Source organism: Colletotrichum acutatum (assembly GCF_030867785.1).
Source record: "Colletotrichum acutatum strain CBS 112980 chromosome Unknown BDZ83scaffold_98, whole genome shotgun sequence".
NCBI classification, from domain to species: domain Eukaryota; kingdom Fungi; phylum Ascomycota; class Sordariomycetes; order Glomerellales; family Glomerellaceae; genus Colletotrichum; species Colletotrichum acutatum.
The window spans coordinates 135,787-161,555 of NW_026849092.1; the positions used below are offsets into that span (position 1 = coordinate 135,787).

Below are 25,769 nucleotides of genomic sequence, written 5' to 3' on the forward strand. Positions count from 1 at the left end.
GACGTGGAATGAATTATTACGACTTTCAACCAGCTCTTGTAAATCTTATCAAAACCGCGAAGTACTGCCAACTTTGAAAACTCAACAAGCCTATGCCCAAGGTCGATCGAGAGAGAGCCTTGGAGGAGAGCGCTTGCGATCCGAGGGTCCGGGTGGGCGGTGGGCCTCGCGCAGACGGCGCGCACGAGTGGTATAACAACAACTCTTCAGGCAATCTTATCATAACCGGCCGGTTGGCCCAATGGCAAGGCGTCTGACTACGACTAAGCGGTACCCCGACTTGGCATGTTATCAGGAGATTCTGGGTTCGACCCCCAGGCTGGTCAATTCTTTTGCTTTCCTCGCCAAGTATCTTCTTAATCCTTGGTTTTTTAGTCAAGTCGAACAAGGATTACAGTTTTGCTTGTCCTTGGTGGCCCTCGGTAACTTCCCAATAAGAAATCATAGCGTTCCAGCTAGGAAACGATCCAGACTTGTGGTCGATCTCAACAAGCGCCCCGCTACCGCACATTGCATGTTCTCCTGTGGGTTTTCCTCAACTGCAATCGTCAGTCACCCTGTTGGCTCCATGCAGCGGTCATCTTAGAGTTGACTTGCTTCTTCAATTCAGATGGCGCAATCAACAGAAGCTGAAGACTAAACCTCTGAGCTCGCTTGCTGTTCGTCTGCTCGGACTCAAGCCTTTAGTTCTTTAGTCTTTTGACTAGGTAGACAGCGGGGATGTTACGACGCTGACCGGCGATCGACATTACTGCAGGTAGCATTCGACTTACGTTTCGAGACTTACCATATCATTTGTAAACTATTCTCATGAATCCAAGCAGGAAACCTGATATTACGCACCTGAAGACCATGCCAAGCAAGCTAGGCACCTTTTCTACAACGTTGGATGCAGCCCCCGCCTCTGCGATACGACACAACTGGGCCGTTCCGTCTGGTCCGCGCTGGGCGTACTCCAGACTCGGAGTTTATTGGACTTCATTTGGAAGTGTTTGAGGAGATCATTTGCCTGGCAATGCATGTTTCGTCAGAAAGGAAGCAGCCGACACCGGGATGTCTTCCATGTAGCCAAGCACTGTCTCCTCGTCTTTAAACCACCATCCAGCTAGATGATTATCGTCGACCCTTCATTCCTTTCTCCACCAATTTCCAGAGCTAGCACTTGGTTCACTTAATGCAGTTGTTCACATTTCATCATGAGATTGAAAGCCCTGGGGATATTCTCTTTAGCCGCAATAGCGCTCGCGACTGCGTCTGAAGGTTTATACACTCAACTTCCAACCAATCTCACAGAGGTCGACGTCATAATTGCAGGAGGTGAGTCTACTCTAGGTATCTTCAAGTGGCCCGATTCTTATTTTGAACATAGGAGGCACTTCTGGCAGCATTGTTGCCTCACGACTCGCCGAAGCAGACCCAGCCCTGTCAATTCTGGTTATCGAGCAGGGCCAAGATAGCTTCAATGCCACAAACGTCATCTACCCGGCGTTATTCGAAAGGAACACCCTGCCCGATTCCAATACGGCTCTGTTCTGGAAGGCCAACAAGTCGCCGCAGCTGGCGGACCGTGAGCCAGTTGTTGAAACAGGCGGCATTCTCGGGGGTGGATCAGCTATCAACTGGATGGTTTACACCCGTGGGCAGTGGGATGATTACAACTCCTGGAACACGTCGGGGTGGTTTGCAGACGAATTGTTGCCACTTTTACGGAAGGTATTCATCTTCTCATTCTTTAAGCTCAATCACGATGGCTGAAGCGTATCTCAGGTGGAAACGTATCACGGAGCAACAACTAATGAATCCACTCATGGCTATGATGGACCAATTCATGTGTCAAAGGGAACGCACCAAGCGCCTCGAGCTGAAAGAGGCTGGATTGATGGGGCCGTCGAAGCAGGTTGGTCGGAGGTAGAAGACCTCCAAAGCCTGCACTCTAACAATGGCTCCGGGACCTGGTATCGATATGTCTCGCCCACTGACGGTCGTCGGCAAGATGTCGCTCATCGTTACTTGCACCCACTTCTACAAAGTGGCGAGTATCCAAATCTGCATGTGCTGGTAGAAACTCAGGTCCTCCGCATCCTGTTTGAGGGAGAAGAGAATCGTGCCGCTGGGGTGGAAATCCGACCCAACCCAGCATTCGCGAAGTATGCCCAAGAAAACAGCATGTCGGTAGTCAAGGCGAGAAAGCTGGTGGTTGCTTCCGCGGGGTCTTTCGGAACTCCATTGCTTCTTGAACGGTCTGGAGTTGGTGATCCCACTGTGCTGGAAAAGGCGGGTATACCGATGATCGAAAGTCTCGATGGAGTGGGCAATGACTTCCAAGGTAAGTCTGATCTCACGCTTGGGGCGATTGCTCGTGCTTCAACGGATGCCTAATGTCTGACAGATCATCATTTCGTTGGCTACGTCTACCGCACGAACCTCGAACAGAACGAGACCATAAACGGAATAGCCCGAAACGACAGAGGGCGAGACGTGAATGCGATGATTGCCGCCAACGACAAGCAACTTGGTTGGAACGGCCACGATGCCTCTAGCAAGGTCAGACCGTCCCCAACTGATATTGCAGCTTTGGGACCAGAATTTCAAGCTGCTTGGGACAGGGACTTCAAGGACTCACCCAACCGTCCTCTCATGATCATGGGACTCTTCAACGCCTATTTTGGCGACCCTGCTTCTCTTCCTGATGATGCCGAATACGTTACCACGGCACCTTGGGTAACATACCCATACGCGAGGGGCCACATCCATGCGACTGGGCCAAGCATTGACGATCAGTACGACTTTACTACCGGGTGGCTACTTGACGAGAACGACATCGACCTGAAGAGCCATATCTGGGGGTACAAGACACAGCGAGCCATCGCTCGTCGAATGGAAATCTTCAGGGGCGAGCTCGCACTAGGGCACCCTAAATTCGCCAACACATCGAGTGCCGCTGTTATTGAGGTGGCTGAAGGACCGATTACTGATTCGATTGAGTACTCTGCGGAAGACAACGCTGCAATCATACAGTACATACGTGAGAATATTGGGACGTCAAGGCATCCTCTTGGAACCTGCAAGATGGCACCCCAGGAGAATCGAGGGGTTGGTAAGTAGTTGTGCTAAGCTTAGAGGTTTGGCCTTGTGCTGATATCAGATGCTACAGTTGACCCCAATTTGAACGTCTACGGTGTGTCCGGGTTGAAGATTGCGGACCTCAGCGTGCCAGCTCAGCAAGTCGCTGCTAACACGTACAATGCTGCACTGCTTATGGGGGAGAAGGCTGCCGAGATCATTATCAAAGAGTTGAGACTTTATTCATCTAGGTAGAACTAAAGCACGCTTAGCAATGAGATATTGAGTGAAGTGTGTGAGAATAAGCTGACAGGAAACGCAATCGCGCGATCTGATTGAAGACGATAAGTTGGCACCATCAAGCCTAAATGCCGTAAGACGACTGTTCACTCTGGAATTGATGGCCATCTTGCAAACGCAAAATTATATGACAACATGCGCTTACTCACATTGAGTGTGCAAAGCTTCAGGCATCGACCAAAACGTTAATATGTCTGAGTGAGATGCATCAATCGCTGCCTGCACCACTCGTAAGCAGTGACGAGTCGAGCTCAGGCATCCGTTATCCGCTTCTAGTTCAAAAGAGGTGAAATGCCAAAGTTTAATCTGATGTGAAATCGATACACTCTATATATTCTATTGCATTCCCTCTCCTATATATCCACCAAATACACTTCATCTACCGGTCTTCCGCAATGATCGTCACCGAGCTTGGGGCCGTCGGCGTCAAGCCCGGTCTCGACATCATGGATGAGTCTACTCCGGAGGGCCGGATATATATGAGCGTCTATCGTAAGATTATCGTGGCACCTGGCGCTCCCCACCGATTGTTTCTGGGAGTCGAAATTGAAGATCCATCCATGTCCTGGGGCTTCTTCGATTGGGACTCAATTGAGCACCACGAGAAGTTTGCCAAAGAGTAAGTGAAGCTAACACAACCCATTTTACTAAAAGTCATTTCTGATGAATGAAAGACACGGTGCGGAACTGTGCAAGGACTTGCACAAGGTCCTGACATACGGCGAATTCTGCAAGCACATCACAGCCACGCCAAGCCTCCCAGATGCGCTGAAATCTGTCGTGACTGATGTCTTCATCATCTACTTTCCTTCAGACATTACCCCTGAGGCGAAAGACACGGCGACTACACGACTTCAGGAGATACTCGAGGAAGGTTTTGGGCAAGTGCCTGAGGTGACCGCCACTAGCTATGGCTGGGGAGTTCAAGACAATTTCCCCGTGAAGGGAGGAGATCCCAATCAGACAGGTTCCATCTTGACAGCGTTTGTCGGCTGGTTCAATGTTGAGGCAAACAATACCTTTCATCAGTCAGAGAGTTACAAGGAGATTGAAAGAAAGCTTGAAAATATGGAAGGATTGATCAAATTGAGACCTTTCCGCCTCAGATGCACAGTCCTTGAGAGGGAGGCACAACAGTAGATTAAGCAAGCGAGTTGGGAGGCAACAAATGTTTGAGGAAAGGGACAGCTTCACAGGAACTATACAGTCGCTACAGATTGCGCATTATTTGAATCTCTTTACGTACTATCACACGGTCATTTACACACATTCAATATAACAGAAGCACTTGGAAGCAATCGCTGGTGCGATTCATTCCTGACCATGTGCTGCAAAAGTAAATACCTAAGGCAATCTGAACTCCATGCTATCCGATTTGTCACAATTTCCTTCCCAAGGTAAGTACATGAAGACACCTTAGACCGTGGGTGTGGCCACCGCAGGAGCTACCATATCAGCAAGCGGCGCTGCCGTTCTCTTCATGCCACTCGGCCCGCACGTGCTAACCTTCAAACCAGCAGAGATGGACGAATAAGCTGCAGGAAGAAGATTGTCTGCGCTTCCTGCTTTTAGGGTTCCGACGTAAGGGTTGAAGTTGTAGATACCACAAGGGCAGTGGTCCAAAATCTGCATGCCAGCAGTCCCAGAGAGAATGGAGGATCCTCCGCGAGCCATATTGAAGGCAACCGTACCCGGCTTCATATCAACAGAGAACTTAGCAGCGCCAGCAGGAGCTTGGAAAGTCTGGCTGTTGCCGGCAACATTGACAGTTAAAGATGCGGCTTCCTTGAGTAGCGTCACGATGTAAACCTTGTCTTCCATGGTTTGCCATCCATCCGGCCTACCCTTGAAGTAGTTGCCAGAAGAGTTGTTGGCATCACTCATTGTGGTATCAGTCGCGTCGCAATTGATTCCTCGGAGAGTCGGACGGAACCAGTAGACAACCTTTTCCTCGGTAATGTAGGTCTTGGGATCACTAGCGCCGGCTTTGAACGCCTTGATGAACGGCTGTGCCATGTCGAGCCATCCGTTGTGGGGGAATCCGTAGACCCATTTGGAGTTTCCGTCATCACCGTGCGGGCTGTCAAGACGTCCAACATAATGGCTTTCGCCGTAGTCATTCCACGTCACAATCTCCAGGAAGCGCGGCTTCAGCGAAAGAATCTGCTGCCACCGGTCGTACCAGAGGGTATCGGAGGGAAAGACCCAGTTCTTGGAATACGGGACCTCGGGACCAAAGTGCGTGAAGAACCACGGTGATACTGGTGCAATATACGGCTTGCCTTTGAGTGCCGTTGTGTACGCCGCATCGCCCTGTTGGACTGAGACGTTGCCTCGACCGTCAGGAGCTTTGTTGAGTCCGTTATTGGGCCAGCCGAGCCAGTTGAGAGCACCGTCGACAACGCTGAAGTCGGTGCCGAATTCCGGATGGAAATTGGGTGCCCAGAAGACGGGAACACCCGCAGCACTGCGCATGGCACCGACATCCAGCCCATCTCCCGCAAACGAAGACGCAAACGCCTTGCCGTCAACGATGAGCTGAGCAGGACGGGAGGCGTACTTGGCGATCATCTGGCCGACGCGAGTTGCCTCGCTCGTTTGGTACCAGTTGAAGTCGAAGGAGATGAAGACCTTCATGCCGTTGTTGGCAGCAGACTGGTAAGCCAAGTCGAGCTGAGCCTCGGTGTATGGGTCGACGCCAATGTTAAGAGCAAAGGCGTCAATTCCAGCCGCCTTGGCGTTCTGCATATCGGCGTCGTACTCGCTAGGCGAGCTACGTGCACCGACGATGCCAATCTTTCAATAAGATTAGCAAGGAGCTAAAAAGATGGAAGGATTGAGTCAAACTCACCATGAAGTGACAAAAGACAAGCTTCTCACCACTGTCTTGGCGAAGGCTGAGAGTGTCGCCATGGGTGGATGGAACCGTTAGGCAGGTGGCCAATTTGAACATGGCCGCAGCCAGAAAGGCGTAGAACAGACGAGAGAGAATCATTCTGGATCGTTGCAATGTCTACAATCCGCGTCTGCTAGTTACACAGAAGAGAAATGAAGAGATCGAGGAAGTTCTCTTTATAAGTTCGGATCACTTGGCGCCTTCCGAACGCTCTGTCTCTCGCTTTGGCTCTTTCTTCGTCTGTTCTCCCGTTTTTCCTGCTCTTTCCCGTCCGCTGACAAGCGTGGCAGGCCGCACTGGCATTCCGCATGCTTCCAGGGTCAATGTCATGGAGCTCTGCATACCGAGTTTGTGTCCGAGATGCTTCGCAGATCTATCACCTCACTTCAAAAAGAAGGTCCGAATCGTATGTCTGCCATTAGTCTGATGATGCCACAATGTCCACACCGACAACCCTCTTATTCCGGGTAATTGCTCATGGGATGTCGGCAGTTTGCATGATCAGGCACAGAGCCTTCATGCGGTTAACTGCAGCAAAAACACCAGTAGCATTAAGGATCTTATGTCACGTTGCAGCCATGCCTTACCTTGGTATACGTAGCCTCTAAGCACATACTGATCCCCGGAGAAAAGGGTTGAAGTCAGGATATATCTCCGTTTGACGGGATTCGAAAGAACAAACAGAAGGGTTTGCTCTTTTCATACATCATTCCGCATAAGCGACAAATCAAGGGTAACCACATATGTCACAGGGCCCCAGAACACCGTTCCTAGAATCTTTGAAGTCATGCTTATTGCCTCCTTTGGGCGCTGAATGGGCAGTTGAGGATCCATGTCATTCGGCCCGCGCTGACTGCTGGTCTCCGAATACAACCCTCCCAACAACCCGACTGGCGTCTCCTTGGCCAAAGTCATTTATCTGGGGTGCATATGAAAAAGGTGGAAACTTGTGTCCAGACCGTGCCAGATGTCGGTAAGCACCACATGACGGAATGTCTCGTCGGCTTGCCACATGGTTGGTGTCAACACCCGGCAGTGCGGAGTAATCGAGACAAATCACAAGCACAAAACATGAACGGCCCTCCAATCAACATTAGAATCAAGCTCTACTGCGGTAGTTGACCTCCCTGCAGGTGGTATTATCCCGACGCCAAATACTCCTTAGATGGGATGATTGCAACGGAGAAAATCGGGGTTTGCTTAAACCGACGTCAACTCTCCGCGTCGTCGGGTTGTGATCACAGAAGAGAAAACAAAGAGTATCATATGCAAAAGATGCAAAATGTTCATGCTTATACAGTATTAGAGTTGGCCAAGACCTAAGACCGCGCACAGCATTAGACTGTGACGAAATACCGTCATCATCTGCAAGACTATGCCCGGTCATCATAGAGAATACCACTGACTGGCAGTAAAACGTAAGCACAAAGCATGCAAACAGTGAGTCAGTCAGGACTGCCCAATTCTCGGCAAATCATCTTATGGTTTGGACCTTTGGTAGAGATGGTGCCCTTGAGATGTAACCCTCTTTTGGTGCAATCTTGTGACAACGATCAGGCCGCTCAAAATCTTGCAGAGAACTCGCCACAAGGTCTACGATTTTTTGCCCTATTCCCTGTCTTGAAAACAATTTTCATGGCATCTTTTAGGGCATAGTATATGTTGTAGACCAAGGACCTTCTCTTTTGGGATGCTTTGATGCGTAGTTACCGGCATCATTTTACCCAATCGTGTGATTGATCTTTGCCTCCTTTACAATCGTGAAGTTCCACGCATACAACTACAATCTAGCAGAGCAACCGACAGACTTCGGCCCTTTTTCTTTTTAGTCCAGTTCATGGGTTACTTTCCAGCCCGGCATATGGTTGCGGTAGGGCTTTCATGAGAGTTGAAGTATCAGGCGGCAGGCGCGCATCTTCATTGAAGGCAACCCAATAACATGATCTTCATTTCATCCAATTATTCCCCCAATGATGGATATGCCGCTGAGGAATCTCGCTGTGTCTGATGATGTTAAGCTTTCGGCCCTTCAACCTCTGGTTGCACTTTGCACTTGTGATTGATGCACTTCGCGCCGTGACCGCCCCGGACTTCCGTCCCATCTGCAGGTGGTAGGACTCAGAAGCTGTACCATCACACTCTATTCGTGATGTCACATTGTCTCAACTTCAAAGAATGTTGGAGAAGTTGTTGGGAGTTCTGTTGTGAGCCTGGGCAATCGAATTTCGAGTCTTGTTACTTACCGGACAGCAGAACGACAGACGTCGGTTAAATATCATTGATCTGGACGTGCAGCCTTGGAAAGACCTAGATCGAAGGAAGCCTACCTGAGTCGAAGTATCACGCAATACCTTGTAGAAACTATTGGATCCCATTAAGCCATCAAGCATAGTCCACCAGGTTCCGAAATGGCGCCAATATCTCAGATGTGTGTCTCTTTGCTAGCGTGGATGCTCTTGCCGGTATTGGCTCAAACGACTAAGCCAGTCTATGCACACTTCATGGTAAAATCATCACCTACTAAGTTGAAGAATCCTCAGAACTCTCTTTGACCCGACGAATAGCTCGGCATCGTCGAAAACTACACTATATCAGACTGGCATCTCGACATGACCCAAGCCAAAGAAATCGGCATCGACGGCTTCGCTCTGAACTGCGCCCCAGCCCGCATTGATAGCTACACCCCCAAACAGCTCGCAAACGCGTACCGAGCAGCTCAAGACCTCAACTTCACCGTCTTCATCTCATTTGACTTTGCGTACTGGTCCACGGCCGACACGGCAGAAATCACCTCCATCGTCGGCAACTACAGCGCGCACCCGGCCCAGGCGCGGTACGACGGCGGCGCCATCGTGAGCACCTTTGTCGGTGACAACATGAACTGGACCGCGGTGAAGAATGGCGTGCCACCGGGGCAGAAGATTACTGCTCTCCCCATGATCCAGGATCCTGCATGGCTTTCAGTTGCGAATACGGGGCTCGATGGCGCGTTTTCGTGGTATGCGTGGCCAACAGATGGGGGGAATAGTATCATTCCTGGCCCGATGACGACTATTTGGGACGATCGATATCTGGCGAATCTGGGAAACCTTCCGTACATGGCTCGTAAGTTCTTGAACTCTCATCTTTCTCCGATCTAGGTAGAAATAGTATAATGACACACCGCAAAGCCGTTTCGCCCTGGTTCTCAACCCATTTCAACACCAAGAATTGGGTCTTCATCACGGAAGAGCAGCCCACCATCCGATGGGAGCAGATGCTTGTCATGAAACCTGCGCTAGTTGAGATAATCAGCTGGAATGGTGAGTCTTTGCTGCATCTTGTTATTGATGCATGACTAAAACATCATGGCAGACTTTGGTGAAAGCCACTACATCTCGTAAGTAAATCTTTACTTTCCAAATACCAAGTTACTGACAACCTTGAGCGACTCCCAACCAAACCACTCGGACGACGGCTCCTCCGCCTGGGCAACCGGCTTCCCCCACGAGGGCTGGCGCACCCTAATGAAGCCCTACATAGCAGCCTACAAATCCGGTGCCGACAAGCCCACCGTCATCAGCGACGAGCTGGTCTACTGGTACCGCCCAATGCCCAAGAACACGGTATGCACAAACGACACCCTCGGCGCCCCCAACGGGATCCAGTACCTTGCCGACGTGGTCTTCGTGGCCACGATGCTCACGCAGCCCGCCACGCTCACCGTCACTAGCGGAAGCCAGGCACCCTTCACGGTGCCCGTCGGCGCGGGGATACAGACCACCAACTTCACCATGGGCATCGGGGCGCAGAAGTTTTCAGTGTCCCGGAACGGGAGTCCGGTTCTCGGGGGCACGAGCAGCAAGGAGATTAGCGGCGCTTGCCAGAAGTATAACTTCAACGCTTTTGTGGGTTCTTTCAAAGCTCAAGCTGACCGCAGTGTTTTCGGCACGTCTGGAGAGTAATATGGTTTCGTTGAGGCAATGCTGTAGCTTTTTGGGTCAACATGGGCAGCAATAATTGATCAGTAATTGTAAACCCTAGTCCTCATCTTGCAACAAATAGTGGCGTAATCGCTGGAAGGGTATCAAGGAATCGTAAGTAAGAGCTCTGCTTTCCGGAGCCAACGAATTCTTACTGGAGCGACCTGCTGGCGGAATTTTATGCGTACATGTAATTTGAGCAGATAGATCTACGGAAGCCTGTTCAGAGTCCTTCGCGCGTGTGCCTATCATACTCCAGACGAAGAAGTCTATACCAAGTGTTTCCAGGTCTCGCTCACTATACAATATTCCCGTCACCGTGCCCCCTCTACTCGGCATGTGTTCGCCGATCACAACGTTGAACTTCCCCGATGCCACAAGGCGAGCCTTACTGATCGTCCATTTTGAAGGGGACTTTGCAACCGTGTCTGCACGTCCCACCACAGCAGGTCGAGCTCTCGAAGCCGTATGCATAATGATCTCGTAGATCGGTTCTGGAATTCACCACCTGCGGAAGGTGGATGAAGCTGGTGTAATCCACCGAATCCGATGCCTGACCGTCAACAGATGGGAATAGGGACTGCCTTTCATTGTTCCAAGGTTGGAACAGGATATTTAGACGATTTAAGAGCCTTCCGTAGACGGGAGACAGGACAACGGACAAGGGGAAGAGGGGGGGGGGGGTGTGCTCGAAAGGACTTTTGGACGGAGACATGGGAAAACACCCCGTGCCTGGCCCTATCAGAAGCTCAGAAGAGAGAATAAAAAGGCACGGTGCCGCGGAATCGCCCTTCAATCGCCTGGTCCGTCCGGCACATCAATGCTCTTCCCCGGATTCTGTACGCCAATCTGGCTTAATCACGAATCTCGGCTTCGCAGAACCCCCCAGGACATCGGTATCGAAATGCTTCCCGTTGCCGTAATCGTAATTCTCGGATGTCAATCCCTTCGTGGGGTACTGCGTTGCTGAGTTTGGGTTCGCACACCCCCCTGGACTCTGCCGCGCGCTGTAATCATGAGATGATGTTTGACCTGCAAGGAGGGAACACGTTTGACGGCACGCGGCGTCCCGGCAGGCTTCGGCACCATGTCTCGTCGCAATCATGGGCGACTCCGAAGGCCATTGTGGCCATGACCATATCCAAGGAAGCTTTTGAGGGAACCTGACTTGGTTTCATCACGGATATCGTTGAAAACGCAGTGAAAGGTTTTGACAAATGTTCATATTCTTGACACATAGATTGGCTTTGCTTTGTGCAAATGTTGCGTAAGCTCTGTACATAGCGAATCCAAGCCTAAACCGAGTGCAAGCACGAAGACGCCCCAGGACTCTGTCGACCGTCCCATTAATACCATGAACCAGAAAATGAGACATTGAGAACTGGGCAACAAAGATGAACTGCTAAATGGACAAGAATCATAGCATAAGGTAATTGACAAAATGAGGAAAGAGGTCCGTGTTGGATATGTTTGTAGTTATAAGAAAAAGTCGTAGTAGTAGGATGTGGTATGGTATACTGGAAGAGAAGTAGTAGTAGTAGGTAGTGGTGAGGGTGTCCTCTGTTTGGTATCATTGTTGTGAGTTTTGCGTCTGCCGAGACAGCGCGTATTCGTCCACGTTTTGCTCTTGTTTTTTCTTTTTCCATGTGCCATTTCTGCGCCGTTCAAATCATCCACTCGATGGTTTTGGGAAGATATTATAAAAGAAAAAAGTAACCCGCCCGCCTTGTCATTTGTGGTCCTTGGACCAATGTCGTAGGGAATCGTTGCTCACTCAAACAAGGGCAATCTTGACATCACCCGCTTGAGGTTGAGATTGCGGCAGGACGGCCTCGCGTTGATGATCCCGCTTCTTCTTCCCAAGTCTCTCACACCACTCCTCGGCACTGACAATGGTGCCATCGAGGACTCCACTGACTTGCGACATCATGTCGAGACCCTCTTTAGCGAGAACAAGTACACGATGGGCGCCCTCGCGCATCGCCTCCTGGTCACCAACCTTCTCTCCCTGTTGGTGTTCAACCATGCTAGCATAGCGGAATCTCTGTGGCAGAGTAGTCAGGTGACGGCGAACCAACAGACGGGCGTTTTCGGGTAAGGCCCCGCCAGCGTATTTGGATACAGTCACGATGACATTCTGTAGTGTCTTGAGAACGTCACCTTTCAGTGAGGCGATCTTGGCCGCCAGGATTGTGCGCTCCTGTTCAGACATTGGCTCGGGTTGGCTGTCAGCCATGACATGGTCGCCATCGTTGGTGGCTGCGGTCTGCTCTTCCTGTTGGGGTTGACCCGGCTTCTCGAATTGTTCAAGAGTAGTCTTGAGATTGTTGATAACCCCACCAATGTGCTCGTTCGCCCAACGCAGCCATCGAAGACAATACTTCAAGCTCCTGAGACTCTCGTCGCTCATAGCAACACTGAGACCCGAGGTTGACATGATTAAGCGAGATTGCCAAGCCGCATTTGATGATGTGGGTCGCTCGGCCTTTTCGTTCTCACTGTAGGCCGGGGACCGGTAGTCGTCATACGCTGGCAGGGTATCGATGGTGCTGGCTCGTGAAAGTCGGCGGTCGTGCTTGAAGACGTATGGATCACGGGGAGAGTCGACGTCAGGCATGACGTTGCTCTGTGCATCAATCATGAGCCTAGCCAGATCTTCTCCCGTATCAACCTTGCGCCGCTTGTGAGACCCTCCGTCGGCAGCTTCAATGTCATTGGATTGATGCCGTCGACCGGCGCCGAGGAACCAGCGTACTCCACCCTCAACACCTGTCTTCCGTCCAACCGTGCCTACAGTGTTGGCAATGGGCGTCAAGTAGCCCTCTACATATTCGGCGCTGGATTTGAATCTCGGGGAAAAGTTTTTCGAGTTGTTGTAAGCCGATGTGGCACCTTCAATAGTGGTCGCGAGCAATGGATGCGATGTTGTCAAAAGTGAGAATAGGGGTTCTTCAGACTTGAGTTGTGGATTTGAAGTGATTGACACGGCCGGCGAGGCTCTCGGTAGAGGTGTGTGACGGGCGGGAGGGGAATTGATGAAGTCTAGACATGTTAGCTCTCGTAATTCGGTACAAGAAGGGCTTCGCGAACAACGAACCGGCGCGCAGATCCCCAAGTGCTTCAGCTGCCATGCGCACGTCGGGATCGTCCAGGCTGACACTGGCAGCGCGTCCTTCGTAAAACCGGTCTGGGGATGCTGCGCTCATGGCGCTATTGCTAACTACGTCGAGGTCCATTCGCGCAGGCGAGTCGGCGGGCTGGGCATGACTAGGTGTATAATACGTCGTGAGGGGGTTGAGGCTCGGCCAGTGGGTGAGGGGTACTGTTGTCGTCGAGGATCGCTTCAGGGAGGATGTGGTTGGTTGGGGTTGTGATTGCGGCTGGTGATGCTGATGTTGATGCTGCTGCTGCTTTTCAATAGGTTGAGATTGGGCAGCGATGGAAGTGAACCGCGGGGGCGGAGGACCTGTTACGGACGAGAGAGATGGCAGGTTGTGGCCGACGTTGTCATTGTGTTTGGCGGCAGGAAGGATGGGTGCGAGCTCGGTAGTCGGGGCGTCGGGAAACCTCAGCAGGTTGGGATCGTGGGATTGGGCATGCGCATAGCTGGGGGGAGCATATGAAGGCAGCTGGGACGGGAGATGTGTCGGATCAAAGCGAGCGTGAGAGAGGACGTGCTTGTTGGGTTGAGAAGCGGTGGGAATAGAGGTGGAAGCAGACGTAGAGGTAGCCGCAGAAGCAGACGCAGAAGCAGAAGCAGAAGCAGAAGCAGGTGGGCGGATGTGGTGCGTGTGGGCGAGGGACGAGGAGGATGGCGGCAGCTGGCGGTCTCCAGGCGCAGGCCCGTGCAGCATGTGATTTTGGCTCTGGCTCATGCTCTGGCTCAAATCCATTTCGCAAAGTATATTCGGACGGCGGCTCGAGACTTCGCGGGGAGGGGGTCGGCGGAGAAGCAGCAAGAGAGGGAGGAGCGAGACCGGCGCGGCTGTCTCAGCGGTCAACTATGGACTGGCATGAGTGGAGATATGACTCTCGTGTCCCGAGGCCGTTGTGATTCTGAATTTTTTGCAGATTTCCCAGTCGACGTTAGGGAATGTTGTAGTCTGCCTCGGTGCAGCAGTGTGCAGACGCGCTGGTCAGAACGAACGTGAGGGAGAGCAGACGAAGGGGTGGAAGTGGCTGCGGGCGGCGCGAGAGAGGTTCATGTAGTACGGTTTGGGCCAAAGGTGGCGAAGGACAGGCAGGACGACGGAGCGGATTTCGAAGCCAACGAACGAACAAGGGAACGAGGCGGCAGGAGATGTGGTTTCGGGGGACGACCGAGTGGAGGGCGGATCTGGAGAAGCGAGGGAGGGAGGGATGGTGGTGGTAATCGCAGGCGTAGCGTGTGGTGGTGGGATGAGTCCGGTCCGTGTATCTTGTAAAGTAGCGCGGAGCGTAGCGCTTGGGGGGAGGGTTGGTGTGTGTGTACCCTTTGGAGGGCACCTCTATTATTACTATACGGTGAGTAGTATGTTGCCTCGACCGAGAGGAAAGAATTGGGTGTGTTTGGGAAATGCGTGTGTAGGTACGTGAGTGTAAGAGTTGAAGTGTGTGCGGCAAGCGGGAGACCAGGAACCGTAGTAGATGTCGAGGGGGGAAGAGATACTGAAAGGTGGAGGTATGCCGGGGGTGGTGGTGTTCTGTCGATTTGGGTGACGGGTGATTGATGGATTGACGGATTGATGAATTACTTGATTTGATTGACGGGGGGTGGGAGAGAAGAGGTGGATGTGGTTGTGGTGATGGTGGGAGGAGGATGCTGTCGCACCAGAGCGCACCCAGGGTGAGGATGGACGGACGGGACGGGCGACGATGGGGGACGGGGGAGGTCGAAAGACTCGGGACAGGAAGGGGCGACGCTCACAATGCGAGGAACGAGGTAGTCACGTACCTCGTGCCTCCCCCAAAGCGAAAGAGAGGCAGGAGGCAGGCGGCGACAACACCGCAGCTGGCAGGCACGCGGGCCACACCCATTGCGGCGGGAAGGAGAAGGGGTCACTGGTGCATGTGGTGGGCTGGGATACTTGGAGGTACCTTCCTTTCGCAAGTCACTTTTGTCTTCCTTCATACCATATATTGCACTCATCTCGAAACCACATGTACTTGGCTTGCAGTACCCGGGTTCGTACCTTAGCCAGTCTCGCGGTTCCAGATGGTGAATGGATAAGGTACAAATGGGGACGGGGAGGGGGAAGGGGACCACAATGGAGTCGGTCTTGGGTAAGGTACGGAGTACTTGGGCACTTCGGTCCTCACCGTTGCCTGGGTAGGTACCTTCAGAAGCATTGGAAACAATTAATCAACGTTATATTCAATGAAGCCTGCTGTGGAAAGTCACTCTTGTATGTATTGAAAGCTAATCACTTCACTTCCTCTAGATCCTGCGCCAACTAACTTTCTCCAGTGCTAACCCAGAAGCTTTCCGTGGGGAAAAAGACATGAGACGGACACGGGAAAGTGTCCGTCAGCTGTACTCCGTACGCATACGGGGGAAAACAGGCGGCTAATTTCCTCAGGCTCTGTCACTCGGCTTTGGTCTCTCGCAGAACGGAGCAGTGCTGGTCGCTCCGACTTCCGAGTTCCCCATGTGAAGGTCCAGGCAATAGGTAATGTTATGCGCTGTCGTTGGTACTGTTTTCTGCCCGTCCATCTCATCTGCCCAGCGACTTGACTCCTATATTTTTCGCTTAAGTCGTTCCGTGGGGGGCCTGACTGAAAGAGACTTCTCGGCACCGTGATTGTGTGGCTGACTTGACTTGCGCGGGTAAGAATATATCATGATCACAACTCTATCCAACTGTAAGCAGACCGTCCCAAGACCCAGCGAGCATAGCCATGAGCTATCTCGTCCCGTGTCTCGAGCCTCTCGACTCCTCAGTGACTACAAATATAGTGCCGTACGTTGTGCTCCGTACAGCGCGAGGCACGCCGCTCAACGAGCAGGGGGTCGACGGCAGACGCAAGACCCAATCATTGTCCACATGGAAGTCCACGTTCCCGTTCGGGACAGGTCAGGCGGCACCGTCTGCGGTCCATCTCGCTGGGAGTCTGCAGGGTCCGAGGCACTGTTCCGCACTGGCAGCCGCTAAACTCGAGACAGAGATACGGGCCAACGCTACCTTGCTGCTGACATCTGTCAGTACTCTGTGTACCAATAGAGGGCAGTAGGTAACTCAGCAGGCAAGCCGCAACTCAATAGTGTATCCTAGATACTGGCAGTCTCACGCAAGGTAGCTTATCGTATGGTTCCATACCCCATACTCATGTAGGAGAAGTGAGGTGGTATCACTATCCTGCATCCATGGAACATATGCTTCGCCCGGGCCAGCAGCAAAAAAATAGCCGACGACAATGGGTGGGAGTCGGGTACAGAAACAGACGCGAACCTTAGCAGATTCAAGGCCAGACTCTGCAGGAATGCCGTGACAGAAACGGGATTCAGAGGGTGCCATTGCCACAGCTCTCGCTAGGGTACGAATAGGTACAGTGTGAGTGTATCCTTACGCCAATCGAGGACGCCAGTCTCTGGTGTCTAGGTCGTAAGGGTGTGCTGTCGGGTTCGTTCTTGTCTGACGATGTGCCGCTGGCTGGCCTGACATCTGCAGACTCCAGAGTGCAGACCGCAGTTTGGGTTTGCCGACCAAGACCAACTGACCTCGTTGTCGCATGGGATATTGTCTTTGTTTCTTTTTTCTTGAGCCACCATCAGGTCTTGACTGCAATGACTGGAATGTGAAGACTGCTAGACTGAGACCTGAGACTTGGTTGTCAGTTTGCGCCCAGACCGCCTGTAAGAAAAGTGAGGATGACCGTTTTGCTGATCGTCCAACAGCGAATCATGCAAGCTATTCTTCCGGCCAACAGCTGATGGCCTCTTCCTGGTTGTGACTTACAGGTATTCGTACTGTGGTGCACCGATGCCATTGTTAGTAAGAAAGACCCTAGCCTGTGATCTAGGACACACAGGGGGCAAGCCTGGGAGAGACTCGAAGGGGGGGAACAGGAGATCAGGGCCAAAGTTGGGGAAGCACGTGTCAGAGTTGTTGGGGCCGTCATCACATGCATCTGGCTGGGCTGGACGGGATGAACAAGTAACTTAGCATGTGCAGAAGTGGGTTATGTTAAGCTTTCTGCTGTGTTTCTCTCATAGATGCTATCAATTCGGACTGCCGGGTGTGTCACAAGGCATCAACTGACAACGGGCGGTGGCCGGGTCGCCCAGCCGGCATTCGGCCCCAGGCACAAACGAGGCTTCTTCGCTGTTTGATTGGCTTGTCGCTTCCTTCCTGCTACGTCACCCTGAAGCACGGACTCGCGCTTTCCATGTGAAAGCGAAAAAAAAATCTGGATAGAGGCACACACGGGCACAGAGGGAAGGAACCCACGGCTCAGGAGCCTTCCGCAAGTCGGGGATTCCTAGCTCACACTTGAGACGCGTTTCCGGTCACCTGTCTCTCCAAAAAGGCATCCGCGACTTGCAATTCCCGGTCCAAGTCCTTACATGAGCTTCACAAGTCCAGTTTGGTTCTTATCTTCCGCTGTGTGACTGACTGCCAGCCCTGCCTGCCCCCAAGAAGTTTCCCAGCCCGGGCTTCTCAAGTATCTTAGGCAATCATCCCACAGCTGCCGTTAAAGGCCCATAATCACGTGCGATTTGCTGCAACTCTGCTGACTCTTGATTCTTGGAGGGGAATTGGTGGGACTTTGCAGAATAGGTTGCCGGATGACCATGGCAATTTTCTCGAGATCCGCCCAAGGGTCCAGTTGTTCCCGCTGACGTTCTTCTCTGTGACGCCTTTTTCATGGATTTACCATGCCCTTTTTCATTTTTTTTTTTTCCACCTCTCCATCATCCGAGATTCCGCCGTTGCCGTCTTTACACCAACACCACATGCAAATCAAGGTACACCACCACACGTCAGATGTGTAGGTACCTAGCTATTAGCCACTGTAGTCTTTCCGATTTGCTTTGCAAGACTAACAGCCGGTAACCTGTATTTGGAGATTGGACTGCAAGATCCAATTTACACAAATCTTGCGAAACCGACGCCCAATCATGCACTTGAAGCACCAACGCAACCTTTCACCTTCACCCACCTGGCCTTATCAATAATCACCATCGGCATCGGGGTGCCATGCTGTACTGATTCCCGAAATGGAAACGCGCATCTTATTTGAACTTGATTCCAACTTTCAAGCTCTTCTTCCAAGTTCCCAGCTCCTGCTCGCCGGCTTACTTGCCTGTTTGCCCTGCATCGCACGACTCAGTCCTATCTGCTACCCGCCCATCCTGACTAGTTATCTGCCACAAATAGTGGCCATGTGATGACATCTCAGACCCGAGCAAGTGGATCAGCCGCGTTTCCACGGCCCTCGGAGCACGCTGCACGAGCTTAGAGCACGCAACAGCAAGCTGGCATGGTCGAGGACTAATCAAGCCTTCATCGTACCTCTTGTCGGCACCTACCCAGTAGCAACAAACTTCTTGTAACCCCCCGAAAGCCGAGAGAGACATTAGCCATCTTGGTTCGGAAGGCGTTTGTCTCTCTTGACTGGGGTCTATCTAGATCTGACAACGGGCCGGTCGGTCGTGCATCGCAACCTTTTCCTTGCGGTGAAGGCTGTCAGGAGGACATTGCATGAGGCTTCCTAACTCAAAAAGGACCCTTAGCTTCAAACAAGCGTACGAGCACCTGTCAAGACTTGTTGAGCTTCGAAGCAGGAACCTCGGCGATTGCTTCTGTCAGGAACACAAGATGCGTTCCATGCATGGAAGCTTGCTCGTGAAAATGTCTCCCCAGAATGTGTCTTGATCAACACTTCCACCAAGATTTATCCGACACAACTACAGTTCAGCAGTCGGGGAATCTGGTGGTTGCCTCGTCTGTCATTTCACAGCAGAAAAAGCGTATCAATTTAATAGTATGTGTGGCACCTCTGACGCCGCCCTGGCAACTGTACTCTTCACTCGAAAGCAAAGAGAAATGCATGGGCAGCTCTTATGGAACCGGAAGGTTTCCTCTGCGCGTCACGAAATCGCAATTCACATCAACGACGACACGATTGAGCCCAGCAGAATGCCAGTCCAAATGTGGTTGTAATAATGCGCTGCACTGTCTAAAAGGACGCGGTAGTGTGGAAAAGAAAGAAAGGAAGAAACATCGTGGAAAATTTTGGCCCGATGTAAGCAAACCGGAGACCCACTCTGGGAGTTGCAGATCATGTGACTTACCTCTGCAAAGTCATCTTACGTAAAGCTGCCTAATTCCAAGGATATTACCTAAGACGGCGGATTCCTTGAGTCTCCAAACAACATCAGCCATCTCCTTAGCCACAGTTATATGTGGCTGCATGACAGCTTGCTTTCCCAAGACGTAAGGCTGTCATTGTGCTGGTCCGTGCCCTTTTGACTCCAAGGAGACATCGTGGTTTCAATATCGCCAGCTATCTGTCAACGCGGCTCATCAACTGCACGACCCGCGAATAATGACAGCGTCCACCTCCAACTTTTGATCATTTGATAACACCACGAGCTGCCCGGCTGTACCAACTGCATGGAAGAGACTTCCTCACTGCCATAACTCCTCTGGCCAGCGTGCCAATTGACTCCCACCGCCTCTGCGCCTGCCCCTCGACCCCCGCCTTGGCAACCACTTCATCATGGCTTCCGCCGTGTTCTTTCTCGACTTGAAGGGCAAGGTGCGCATGACGAAGCCCATACGAAACTTTAGACACTCTAAAATGCTGATAATGGCTTGCGATAGACCCTTCTTGCACGAAACTACCGTGGTGACATTCCCATGTCAGCTGTCGAGAAGTTCCCCGTCCTTCTCAGCGAAGCAGAAGAAGAATCATCAGCTGTTCCTCCATGCTTCTCACACGAGGGTATCAACGTACGTGCCGACTTGCGGCTGTCTGCGCCCCTGAGTCGCATGTGGCATCTTAACTAACGAGATGCGAACCCCAGTACCTTTACATCCGACACAACAACCTATACCTTCTTGCCCTGACGAAACGAAACACCAACGCTGCCGAGATCCTTCTATTCCTTCACAAGATTGTTGAAGTCTTCACCGAATACTTCAAGGCCCTTGAGGAAGAGTCCATTCGCGACAACTTTGTCATCATCTACGAGCTTCTCGACGAGATGATGGACTTTGGCTATCCCCAGACTACCGAGTCCAAGATCCTCCAGGAGTACATTACCCAAGAATCCCACAAGCTCGAGATCCAGGCTCGCCCGCCCATCGCCGTTACAAACGCCGTCTCATGGCGTTCCGAGGGCATTCGCTACCGCAAGAACGAGGTCTTCCTCGACGTCGTCGAGAGTCTCAACCTTCTCGTCAGCGCCAACGGCAATGTCCTGCGCAGTGAGATCCTGGGCGCCATCAAGATGAAGTGCTACCTCAGCGGTATGCCCGAGCTTCGCCTGGGCCTGAATGACAAGGTCATGTTCGAGACAACGGGCCGGACGACACGCGGCAAGGCCATTGAGATGGAGGACGTGAAATTCCACCAGTGCGTGCGGCTGTCACGCTTCGAAAACGATAGGACCATTTCCTTCATCCCTCCGGACGGCGAGTTCGAGCTTATGAGTTACCGCCTCAACACCCAGGTCAAACCCCTGATTTGGGTCGAATGTGTTGTCGAGAGCCACAGCGGGTCGCGAGTTGAGTACATGCTCAAGGCCAGATCGCAATTCAAGAGGAGGAGTACGGCCAACAACGTCGAAATTATCGTTCCAGTCCCCGATGATGCCGACACTCCCCGCTTCCGAACCAACATAGGCGCCGTTCACTACGCCCCTGAGCAGAGCGCCATCGTGTGGAAGATTAAGCAGTTTGGTGGCAATAAAGAGTTCCTGATGAGGGCAGAGCTGGGACTGCCCTCGGTACGAGGCGACGATGAACATGGTGGTGGTATGACTGGTGGTTTCGGTGGTAGTATGGGTGGCGTTGGTGCGCCTGGCAAGGGCGCCAAGAGGCCAATCCAGGTCAAGTTTGAGATCCCCTATTTCACGACGAGTGGTATCCAAGTGCGTTACCTCAAGATTACAGAGCCAAAGGTAAGCCTTTCCCCCTTCGAGAAGTTTGAGGGGCCGTCATTTGCTAAATCTTGACAGCTGCAATATCCCTCGTTACCTTGGGTCAGATACATCACCCAGTCAGGAGACATAGCTGTGAGGTTGCCTGACGCGGTATGAGACGGGCGGTTATCGGTTTGGTTGTAACGCAATACGAGCTCGAAGGGAGTCAGTCTATTTCCCATCAACGCGCTACTATTCTATTGAGCGAAAAAGTGAATTGAGGTTACACAAAACACACATCGGCTGGTGGGCATGGGCCATAGACACATCCAGGAGGGAGCAAGGTAGATGCGTCAATGCTTCCGGGCTCTCAAGAGCCGTTGGGTGAGTACTTACTGGGCCAAGTAGACAACCCGCGTTCACTAGGACAAGTAGGAGGAAGCTTTCAATGATGATGTAAAGTTCAATATTTCGAAGATCTGTGCGGCCTAGGATACATGCCCTGCGTGTGTCTGCCCCTGGGAGAGCTTCATCCTTCCTTCTCCAACGTCGTTCGTTAATCATAAGCATCGTAAGATCTCTTCCCTCAACTCTGAGAGCACCACACTGAATGAGTGAGATATTCAATTGGGTATAGATATTGTCAAGAAGTTGCCCAGACAAAGGAAAAGAAAACGACGCAATCCTACGTCGTGGTGTGGAGTAGAGATATTCATCATCGGCGATCTTTGATGGCACAGCCTTGTCGCTCGAAATTCCCGATAGCATCGAGGGTCGAATTGGTGTTGATGTTATAGCTATCATAGCAGACATGTACCATCACACCCCGCGGAGAGCCCATGGGATCGGGATCTAGAGAGTTGGAAGTCAATAGCAGCACACCAAAGAATTCACTGATGTAGGTTCTTTTCCCTTACCAGCCTGGGGACATCGGCTTCCTGTCCATTGGTGCCTGTTCCATTGGCCTTGGAGAAACACATCATCCATGCGTTCATGTCTTGTCGTGAGGGCGAGGAGAGCGATGATGATAGCAAAGCTGCCACCAAGGCCGGTGGACTGGGGAGCTGCTGGATCCGGCGTGGCGAATATGTCTGGCAAAATATGGGGTATCCAAGACGGATTCCTCCCAACAACATGTCTTTGGGACCCGCCAGGGACGATGATCCGAGTAATGCCCGTATTGGGGCGGTCTTGATGGAATTCTAGGTTGTGCCAGAATGGGTCATCCACTGTAGACACGTCGACGTCGGTGAATCTGCATGGGAGGAAGCGCCAGCAGTTGAAGACGCTGCAAGTCTGGTATTCCATCATCGGTTTAATGTCTGGTTGAAAGGTCCCATTCACGTCGAAATGCCCTCCTGTTGGACCCCAGATACCTCCGGGGCTTCCCACATCCGGACGATGCCAGATAAACTCACTTCCAGCTTGACTGACGACGCCATTCTCATACCGCCAGACCAGACCGGCAATCTCTTTACCATAACCATCAGCGGAGTTGGGTGGGAGAATATTGCCGTATATATCGACATTGTCATGTCCTTCGAGGATCTGAAGTTCGTTGACCACGAAGAGAAAGCTGCAGCTTAGAATATCTTGTTTGCTGCTGGACTCTCTTGGCTTGTGTCCTTTTTCCTTCTTTTCTCCCTTCCTTCCATGTTTGTGACTTCCACTCCGCTACCTTTGTCAGAGGTTTTACTGATCCGAGGCACAGGAGGCGTGGGTACATACACTTGAGTGAGAATACATATCCTACTGGCAAATAGGTCCGGCAGGCAGCGGCTAAGATTGCTAGCGCTAGAGGCTGGATACCAAGTCCACGATGTTTGCTGCGATTCTGGCTGGGTGACAGTTGCTACTGTCAAGTGAGATTTGAGTGATCTCGTCAGAAATGACAGAGATGATGGATTCCCGGGTATTATGCAATCATTGTACCTTGGGGCCTGACGATGTCGTGGGTCATGCCCGATGAGGTGGTCTGATATTCTTCAACCTGCGATGCGTCAAGTATGCAACCCCTATTCTTACTTGCAGCCCTGAGCACTCTACAAGTCCAGGGTCCGATTGGGACAACATGTTCTTGAAGATCATTAGAGCCCAATCCAAAGTTGCTGACACCTTGTTGACGACAATGGACACGCGTGAGACAGAAACGCAGAGTTCTGATCTACCTCAAAATTCCTGATCGCGACGAGGGCGTAGGTCCCGTGGTCACATGTCGTTTGGCCTATACTCGGCCACGTTGCGCCGGTGAAGAATGGCTGCATGACGCGCTGCAGAGACACAACTATGCGATTGCAAGATGAGAGGGCATGGGAATCTTCAGAAAGCGCGTCTCGCTGTTTCCTCGGCTCTGTCTACCTTTGAGCCGGCGCAACCCAACGAATAGAGCTTGGCTAACCATTGTGCCGCCGGCTGCTCATTGGAGCACGCCTGTCCTGGAGTCATACAGAGGCTTGCTTGCTGTTGGGTTGAAATCCAGGCCCAAGACGCCCAAGTCTTCCTGCAACTCCGTGTGTGGGCTTCAAAATCGTCGAGCGTGATTGCAGGAGTGCTGGCATCGATAGTAGATCAAGCGTGTAAGGTTGTGGCCCATGAGGTGGACGTTTGTATGACTTGCATGACGCTAAACCAGTCAGGTCCCTGTGTGTGATTGGGGTGAATGGATCTGGAGCCAATGAGCTTGTCGACGATTTCACTTCTTTGGCCCAGCCTCGGGAGCTCGGGCTCGGCCGTCGATGCTGGAGAGGTTCGGCCAGAGACCGACTCGAGGTGGGAGCTGCAATAGATTGTGGCTGTCAACTCGACGGCCGTATTGGTGGACTGCTTTCTGGTCGGTCATGGATCCCTGGTCGAAGGAAACACCATACCTCCTTCCCTGGCTATGACTAGGCCACTGTCGAGGAGCCAGATTCAGCCATCACTGCAAAGAGAGTAGCGTCATTTGTTCATATGTCCATCAGATCATGAAGCCCAACAACCCCAGAATGCCCATTGCACCGAATGGAAACTTGGAAAGCTTGGTCGTTTAAACATGCCATACGTTGTGAAGGCTCGACGTGGCATCTCTGCGAAAGTGCCGAAGACTCGAAGTAGGCAAGGTTGACGCGTGGTGGGGAGGTTGTAGCGGCGGTAGGGAAGATTGGGTATCAAGCGGTGCCATACGACATTGGAATCGCACCAAAACGCCATTTGGCCTCGTTTATCTCGTGGTCGAACATAGTAGTGGGGAGAACTTCAGAAGCGAGATCAGAATCATGATAGAAGCCACTGTCTATAAAGTCTAATGAATTGTTTTATGTCCTCCTGGAATTTGATGAGGTCAGACCTCACTCTGACATCGCGGTTTTTCTAACTCATCCGGGGACGAGATATTGGAACAACATTGGATGGGCATGTCTGTGTGATCTCGGTGAGACTCTTCCTCGTAGCACTTCGCTGAGAGAAAGAGGTCGCACGAAACCTTGAAGGCCTCGTCTTTCAAGATTCATAGGTCTATCTGAAGTAAGCACCATCGACATTTGTTCCATGATCATATCGTAGACTCGTGTATTCGTGAATTGGTGTGCGGCAGGCTGGCTTGGAGTGTCCCATCCATCCGTATTCCTTCGTCATCGACTGTAATCGGTCGATATCGGGCACCCAGAAGGGCCTATCGGGTGGAAACACCCCCCGCTGAGCTAGGGACCGGTCAGCTCAAGTGCGGGGGTTCATTTGGAGTGAAGCGAACTGGTTTCGCTTGCCAACAGCAAGTTATGGCGAACCAACGCCATGTTGGGAGGGCCGCAGTTGGTGGGCATGTCTCTGACTGCGGCGGCGTGGCCAGTGACTCGGGTCGGCCAGGATTTCCGACATATCCGACAAAATGAGCTTCTCATTGCGGCACGGACTCTAGTAACATACCTCCAAGACATAAGATAGGGAAAGGAGGCAACAACTTGTGTTTTCGGAGGCACACATCATGAAGCGGTGTAAGTGGGACTGCTTGTGTAACGTTGAATTTGACATTTCGCAGCCAGGCAACTCCCGGCCGCTTGAGCGCAAGGAAACTACATACTTTCCCGCCTGGCTTCATTCCCCCACTCGTTCTGTACGGAAAGAAATCAATGTCGCACCCTTTTGGAAGCTCTGTCCGCCTCTTCCTCGCCAGCAGCCTCCTCCACGGAACCGCTGGTACCCACCACTTGAAGGGCCTCCTTCAGAAGGCGCTTCTCGCCAAGCCTTACCTCGACAGCCATTCTTTGACGAGGTGCCAAGCTGCTCGATGCCAGCAAACCCTCATCTTCCTCGGCTGTCGTCGGGTACTGCGCCAGAAGCTTTTGCAAGGTGGACACAACAACGTGCTGGTAGATCTCGTCGCGTTTCCGCTTGTCGGGAATGAGATCAGCATTCATCTTCTTGAGAAGCTTCAAGATACCCTTTAGCTGCTCTTCAAGCTCGGCAGAAACCTCCTGGACCTTGGCGGGGGTTGAGAGCCGTCCCT

The 25,769-nt window shown here is 52.0% G+C and overlaps 10 protein-coding genes and 1 non-coding gene across 11 annotated transcripts; 6 read left to right on the top strand and 5 right to left on the bottom strand.

Moving 5' to 3' along the window:
• Nucleotides 1-227: 227 nt before the first annotated feature.
• BDZ83DRAFT_t229 lies at nt 228-326 on the top strand. The gene has a single exon. It is a non-coding gene; the product is annotated as a tRNA-Arg (tRNA).
• A 231-nt stretch (nt 327-557) lies between these two features.
• On the top strand, nt 558-1,521 carry BDZ83DRAFT_632496 (uncharacterized protein). The gene is made up of 2 exons (XM_060508975.1): nt 558-1,317; nt 1,370-1,521. The coding sequence occupies exon 1, from the start codon at nt 890-892 to the stop codon at nt 1,091-1,093; it is 204 nt and encodes a 67-aa protein (XP_060361382.1). The 5' UTR covers nt 558-889; the 3' UTR covers nt 1,094-1,317; nt 1,370-1,521.
• On the top strand, nt 1,197-3,318 carry BDZ83DRAFT_755349 (GMC oxidoreductase; the record flags this gene model as incomplete). Its single annotated transcript, XM_060514598.1, has 5 exons — nt 1,197-1,317; nt 1,370-1,713; nt 1,768-2,326; nt 2,390-3,097; nt 3,155-3,318. 5 exons carry the CDS (start codon nt 1,197-1,199, stop codon nt 3,316-3,318), a joined length of 1,896 nt encoding a protein of 631 aa, XP_060361383.1.
• Nucleotides 3,319-3,690: 372 nt separating this feature from the next.
• BDZ83DRAFT_795211 (uncharacterized protein) lies at nt 3,691-4,764 on the top strand. Its single transcript, XM_060515833.1, has 2 exons — nt 3,691-3,982; nt 4,038-4,764. The coding sequence occupies exons 1-2, from the start codon at nt 3,759-3,761 to the stop codon at nt 4,501-4,503; spliced, it is 690 nt and encodes a 229-aa protein (XP_060361384.1). The 5' UTR covers nt 3,691-3,758; the 3' UTR covers nt 4,504-4,764.
• Nucleotides 4,765-4,779: 15 nt separating this feature from the next.
• On the bottom strand, nt 4,780-6,358 carry BDZ83DRAFT_654915 (glycoside hydrolase family 71 protein; the record flags this gene model as incomplete). The annotated part of the gene is made up of 2 exons (XM_060510762.1): nt 4,780-6,159; nt 6,215-6,358. 2 exons carry the CDS (start codon nt 6,356-6,358, stop codon nt 4,780-4,782), a joined length of 1,524 nt encoding a protein of 507 aa, XP_060361385.1.
• A 2,309-nt stretch (nt 6,359-8,667) lies between these two features.
• Nucleotides 8,668-10,203, top strand: BDZ83DRAFT_654916 (glycoside hydrolase family 71 protein; the record flags this gene model as incomplete). Its single annotated transcript, XM_060510763.1, has 4 exons — nt 8,668-8,763; nt 8,824-9,364; nt 9,430-9,561; nt 9,644-10,203. 4 exons carry the CDS (start codon nt 8,668-8,670, stop codon nt 10,201-10,203), a joined length of 1,329 nt encoding a protein of 442 aa, XP_060361386.1.
• A 1,243-nt stretch (nt 10,204-11,446) lies between these two features.
• BDZ83DRAFT_466880 (uncharacterized protein) lies at nt 11,447-11,964 on the bottom strand. Its single transcript, XM_060503261.1, has one exon. It carries the CDS (start codon nt 11,865-11,867, stop codon nt 11,568-11,570), a length of 300 nt encoding a protein of 99 aa, XP_060361387.1. The 5' UTR covers nt 11,868-11,964; the 3' UTR covers nt 11,447-11,567.
• Nucleotides 11,965-11,995: 31 nt separating this feature from the next.
• BDZ83DRAFT_755353 (transcription factor Opi1-domain-containing protein) lies at nt 11,996-14,114 on the bottom strand (the record flags this gene model as incomplete). Its single annotated transcript, XM_060514599.1, has 2 exons — nt 11,996-13,263; nt 13,319-14,114. The coding sequence occupies 2 exons, from the start codon at nt 14,112-14,114 to the stop codon at nt 11,996-11,998; spliced, it is 2,064 nt and encodes a 687-aa protein (XP_060361388.1).
• Nucleotides 14,115-19,868: 5,754 nt separating this feature from the next.
• Nucleotides 19,869-21,462, top strand: BDZ83DRAFT_466926 (AP-1 complex subunit mu). The gene is made up of 2 exons (XM_060503262.1): nt 19,869-20,156; nt 20,231-21,462. Exons 1-2 carry the CDS (start codon nt 20,064-20,066, stop codon nt 21,380-21,382), a joined length of 1,245 nt encoding a protein of 414 aa, XP_060361389.1. The 5' UTR covers nt 19,869-20,063; the 3' UTR covers nt 21,383-21,462.
• Nucleotides 21,463-22,004: 542 nt separating this feature from the next.
• BDZ83DRAFT_722249 (uncharacterized protein) lies at nt 22,005-23,035 on the bottom strand (the record flags this gene model as incomplete). The annotated part of the gene is made up of 3 exons (XM_060512455.1): nt 22,005-22,141; nt 22,207-22,963; nt 23,018-23,035. 3 exons carry the CDS (start codon nt 23,033-23,035, stop codon nt 22,005-22,007), a joined length of 912 nt encoding a protein of 303 aa, XP_060361390.1.
• A 2,354-nt stretch (nt 23,036-25,389) lies between these two features.
• BDZ83DRAFT_755355 (Rubisco LSMT, substrate-binding domain-containing protein) lies at nt 25,390-25,743 on the bottom strand (the record flags this gene model as incomplete). The annotated part of the gene is made up of 1 exon (XM_060514600.1): nt 25,390-25,743. A coding segment is annotated over one exon (354 nt), but the record flags the coding sequence as incomplete, so codon positions are not given.
• Nucleotides 25,744-25,769: the final 26 nt, after the last annotated feature.

Bases quoted from the DNA above. Each gene is read 5' to 3' on its own strand.
- BDZ83DRAFT_466926 (XM_060503262.1), top strand. From the start codon at position 20,064: ATGTCAGCTGTCGAGAAGTTCCCCGTCCTTCTCAGCGAAGCAGAAGAA. The intron at 20,157-20,230 runs GTACGTGCCGAC...TGCGAACCCCAG, and splicing joins TCTCACACGAGGGTATCAAC to TACCTTTACATCCGACACAA.
- BDZ83DRAFT_632496 (XM_060508975.1), top strand. From the start codon at position 890: ATGCAGCCCCCGCCTCTGCGATACGACACAACTGGGCCGTTCCGTCTG.
- BDZ83DRAFT_795211 (XM_060515833.1), top strand. From the start codon at position 3,759: ATGATCGTCACCGAGCTTGGGGCCGTCGGCGTCAAGCCCGGTCTCGAC. The intron at 3,983-4,037 runs GTAAGTGAAGCT...GATGAATGAAAG, and splicing joins CACGAGAAGTTTGCCAAAGA to ACACGGTGCGGAACTGTGCA.
- BDZ83DRAFT_466880 (XM_060503261.1), bottom strand. From the start codon at position 11,867: ATGGAAAAAGAAAAAACAAGAGCAAAACGTGGACGAATACGCGCTGTC.